Raw genomic sequence first — 4612 nt, 5'->3', positions numbered from 1 at the left:
AGTTATTTAATTTTCAAGGGGAATGTACCTTTGCCTTACAATTTACTATAGAGCCCAGACTTTGTGAAGTTATATGCTAACTTGTAGGCATATGCACAAATATGTACATGCATGTATGTAAAGATGCAAAGGATTTTTGTTCAGTAGAGAACCAAAAAAATTATGCTTTTGTCCTGTAAGGCATATGCCAGTTTTGTCTCTAACTTAGCAAACTTATTTTAGTATGTCTCTTCCAACTAAATATACAAATCTGTCTCTCAAATGCTCTTTTCAATCAGCTTTGCCATTCTTTTTGGTTCTCTTACAGGTGAGTTAAATAAATCTTTGATGTGTGATATGAATTACACTTTGAGGCCAGGTACAGTGGCTCATGCCTGTAATCCCAGAACTTTCGGAAGCCAAGCAGGAGGATTGCTTGAGCCCAGGAGTTCAAGGCCAACCTGGGCAACACAGTGAGACTCCACCTCTACAAAGAATTGTATAAAAATTGGCCGGGCGCGGTTGCTCACACTTGTAATCCCAGTACTTTGGGAGGCCGAGGTGGGCGGATCACCTGAGGTCAGGAGTTCAAGACCACCCTGACCCACATGGAGAAACCCCACCTCTACTAAAAATACAAAATTAGCCAGGCTTGGTGGCGCATGCCTATAATCCCAGCTACTTGGGAAGGCTGAGGCAGGAGAATCGCTTGAACCTGGGAGGTGGAGGTTGGGGTGAGCTGAGATCACACCATTGCACCCCAGCCTGGGCAACTAGAGCAAAACTCTGTCTCAAAAAAAAAATTATAAAAATTAGCTAGGTGTGGTGGTGTGCACCTGTAGTCCCAGCTACTGGGGAGGCTAAGGTAGGAAGATCACCTGAGCCCAGGAGGTTAAGGCTGCAGTAAGCCATGATTTTACCACTGTACTCCAGACTGACAAAGCAAGACCCTGTGTCAAAAAAAAAAAAAAAAAGAATGAATGAATTACACTTTGATAGAACTACAAGTGAGGAACTCTTGTTGCTATGCTGTGTGGCTTTGGGCCAGTGGGTCAGTTTCTGCCACAAGAAGAGGGTACCCAACTCCCAGGCCCAAGGTAGGTCGGGAGGGGGAAGACAGATGTGAAAGTACCTTGCACATCATTCACAAGATGCAAAAGTCAGGGTTTATTGTTGAGACTTATCAGACTAGGCTACTCCTGGGCTGGAAGGTCCCAGGCTTCTGAGGGCAGCATTCTCCAGGGTTGGGACATAAGCCAGGAGAAGAGGCAGCTAGGTGCAGCCCTGGCGCGAGCCTCCATGCCCCGGAGGTGTCATGCTGACACTGCATTCTCCACTTCTGACGAGGCCAAGATTCCCCATGGGCCTCAGGTCCTGGGGGATGGAGACCAATGAGAACCACCCAGAGAAGTCTTCCCAAGGCCATGGAGAGGCTGGAAAGGGCTGGGACAGGCATCTGCCCAGAAGCCAGAGCTGGGGATTTTGATGAAGGAACGAGAGTCCTCATCCAACAACAGAGGTCAGCACTAGGTTCCTAACTAGTGGCCTCTGTAGCCTGGGTTCTTTCAAGGCATCATCATTTTAATCTGGGACAGGGAAGTCCCCCAGCTCACTTGACAGGATCTCTGCCCTTACAATCCACACACGTGGTTGTGCACACACAATGATGTTACAGCCAGGGGTCCAATGAGCAATGCAGGCAGCCCAGGTCAGGAAAACGAAGAGCTGGGTGAGCCAATGCTGCACAGAGGATGGTAGAGCACTGACAGGGAGAGAGGAGGAGACTAGGCATTCCAGCCCAGGGAATTGCAAAGGGCAGAATAGGACAGGAAGAGAACAAACCTGTAGAATGTGGAAGAGGGGCTACAACTGAGGAAGATGAGGCAGGATTTGGCTCATACCTCGACTGACCTTTAGTCATGTGGGTTAACAGTCCACTGCCCCGTGGTGATGGCAAAAACAGGGTGGGCAAGGGCTTACACCTGGGTGCTCCCCTAAGGGTCCCAAAAAGGAACGTGAAGAATCCTCTTGCCCCCACAGGTCTCACTCCAGGCTCAGCTCAGTCATTATCTGCTGCAAGTTGGCCCAGTCTCATCCCCTCTCTAGATGCCCCAACTACTGCTGCTCTGCTGGTATGGCTGGACTTGCAGAGACCCTCCCCATCTGCTCCAGCCTTCCCCAACCCTGCTTCTCTTCTGAGCTCTCAGCCTCCATGGTCTAAGCCTCCCCTTTCAGCAGCTAATGGTATCCTGCTCATCTCCATAGAGTTTGCACACTCTCTTCTTTTCTGGAGTTATATATTTTTCCTCTTCCTATTTTCCCTTTGCCCTGATTTCTTCAGCACTTTATTTTATTATATTGTATGCGGTTTAAAATTTTTTTGCATGTTGCCTTCAACTTTGTGGATCAAGTTGTGTGTAAACCTTTTTGTTGTCCTGTAACTGTTAAGATTTTTTTCTGGGTTATCCTTTAAGCTTCCTGGATCCCTGTGTGGCAACTACAGCTCTCATTACGCATAACACTGTATTGGGCATACAGTAGGTGCCTAATTCTTGCCTACTACTTGCAGTTTGATTAACATCATTTAAGTCACTCCCAGCGATGCTCAATCACTAGCCCGTTACATATAAGCCCGGATTATTCAAATCCCAACTCCCCCTACCCTGTTCACTGACATTGTGACCCACCAGCTCTCAGCAGAGCCCAAGTAATTTGAGGGCATCATCACTGCTCCCTGAGCTTCTTGAACATGTCCACACCACCAGAAGGCACCAGACCTGGGTGTCTCAGTAGAAAGAGGGAAGTTGCCAGCTACTTCTAAGGCCGGCCTCACACACTCAGCCATAGCTCAGGGAGGAGTCGCGGCGTCTCCTCCCTCCTAAAGCCAGCCCAGAGGTCACAGTTCTGCCGTTGTCGAAGCCACAGGCCCAGGAGCGCCAGGAGGCAGCCTTAGGAGAAAGGTCTGCAAGGAGCCGGGCCGCGGGAAGCCGGCTTTCTCCCTGAGCAGCCGCCAGGTGCCGCCCTCGATGGCGTAGAGCAGCGTGAACATGCGGTTGACCGTATAGACGGTGTCGCCGCGCACCACGGCCGTGAAGAGCGCTCCCTTGCTGTTGACGAACTGGCCGGGCAGCGCCGTCCACTGGCCCGTGGCCAGGTTGAGACAGTCGATGGCGCAGTGCAGGAAGTCGTCGGAAGGTCCGTTGCGCACCACATAGAGGCTGTCGCGGTGGGCCACCATGCAGTGGCCATAGCTCTGCGGACGCCGCAGCTCGGCCACTGGCAGCCACGCGTCGGTCCGCACTGCGTACTCCACCACGGCGGTGGTGTCGGCCGGCCGCCACAGGCACACGAAGAGACGGCCACAAGCCTGGGCGCAGGGCACGCCGGCGGCCGGCTGCGGCAGGTCGGCCACGAAACTCCAGCAGCCCGCGACTGGGTCGTAGCGCTCCACGGAGCTGATGGGCGTCCTCTGGAACTCGCCGCCGATGGCGTAGAGGCGGCCGTCGAAGCCGGCCAGCGCCGTGTCATAGCGCGGCTGGTGCGGGCTGGGGAACTCGTGCCACGTGCCGCCGTCGGGGTCGTAGCAGAAGCCCAGCTCTACCACCTCCTTGCTGGCGCCGCGCACGCCCCCCACGATGTAAAGCTTGTTGCCCAGCGTGGCCACCCCAGCCAGCAACGTGCTGGCCTCCAGGGGCAGCGCAGCCAGCGTGCGCCACGCGTCCTCTTCCTCGTCCAGGTAACACAGCGTGCGCGAGGCGTCCTCCAGGAAGCCGGGCGCGGGCGTGTGCGTGCTCACGGCCGCGTAGCTGCTGGGCCGCAGGGCCGCCACGTAGGCGCGGGCCTCAGGCAGCGCCAGTTCGGCCGCCAGCTCGCGCTCGCCGTCGCAGATGAAGAGCGCGGCACTGTGGAACACGTCGCGCAGGCCGAAGGCGGCGGCCGCGTCGCACAGCAATGCGCAGTTGTCCGACGTGAGGTTGTGCTCCAGAAAGCGAGCCAGCGCCGGCGCCTGCAGGAAGGCGGCGCACTCCACGGCCTGCAGCAGCTCGTCCTCCGCCGCCAGCGCCGGCCGGTCGCCGCGCAGCACCTGCAGCGTGGCGCGGAAGCCTCCCGCGCTCAGAACGCCCAGGCGCACCTCTGCCGCGCGGGTCTCCCGCATGCCGGAGCGGAAGAGGCCGCGGAAGAAGCCACAGTGCTCCACCAGCAGGGCGCGGTCGGCTTGGAAGAGCTGGCCGCCCACCCACACCTGCACCAGGGTCTGCGGACCACGTGCCATGGTGAGCTGGCCGGGCGGTGGCTGCCGCTGGGGCCTTGGGTTAGCCAGCCACCAACTCTGGGGCTCCCCTGGAGCAAAAAACTTCCCTGGGGGCTATAAATATCTCTCCCTGGCTAAAGATAGTATGGCTCATGTGATGTGGTGGCCCGCAGGCTGTATGGCTGCAGGCCCGGAGGGCATCTGGAGACCTGTGTGATCACTCATATCCTTAGAAGAAATGGTAATAATGGGTCCAGAATTGGTGGGTTCTTGGTCTGACTTCAAGAATGAAGCCGCGGACCCTCGAGGTGAGTGTTACAGCTCTTAAGGTAGCGTGTCTGGAGTCTGTCCTTTCTGATGTTCAGATGTGTTTGGAGTTTC

At 55.6% G+C, this 4612-nt stretch overlaps 1 protein-coding gene across 1 annotated transcript; it reads right to left on the bottom strand.

The window, feature by feature from the left end:
• Positions 1-251: 251 nt before the first annotated feature.
• On the bottom strand, positions 252-4322 carry KBTBD13 (kelch repeat and BTB domain containing 13). Its single transcript, XM_003827964.6, has one exon. The coding sequence runs from the start codon at positions 4250-4252 to the stop codon at positions 2876-2878; it is 1377 nt and encodes a 458-aa protein (XP_003828012.1). The 5' UTR covers positions 4253-4322; the 3' UTR covers positions 252-2875.
• Between the last annotated feature and the right edge of the window lie 290 nt (positions 4323-4612).

The sequence above is a fragment of the Pan paniscus genome, chromosome 16, assembly GCF_029289425.2.
Source record: "Pan paniscus chromosome 16, NHGRI_mPanPan1-v2.0_pri, whole genome shotgun sequence".
NCBI lineage: Eukaryota > Metazoa > Chordata > Mammalia > Primates > Hominidae > Pan > Pan paniscus.
Note: the sequence above shows the minus strand (reverse complement) of the source record. Positions and strands in the feature narration are given on the sequence as shown.

Bases quoted from the DNA above. Each gene is read 5' to 3' on its own strand.
- KBTBD13 (XM_003827964.6), bottom strand. From the start codon at position 4,252: ATGGCACGTGGTCCGCAGACCCTGGTGCAGGTGTGGGTGGGCGGCCAG.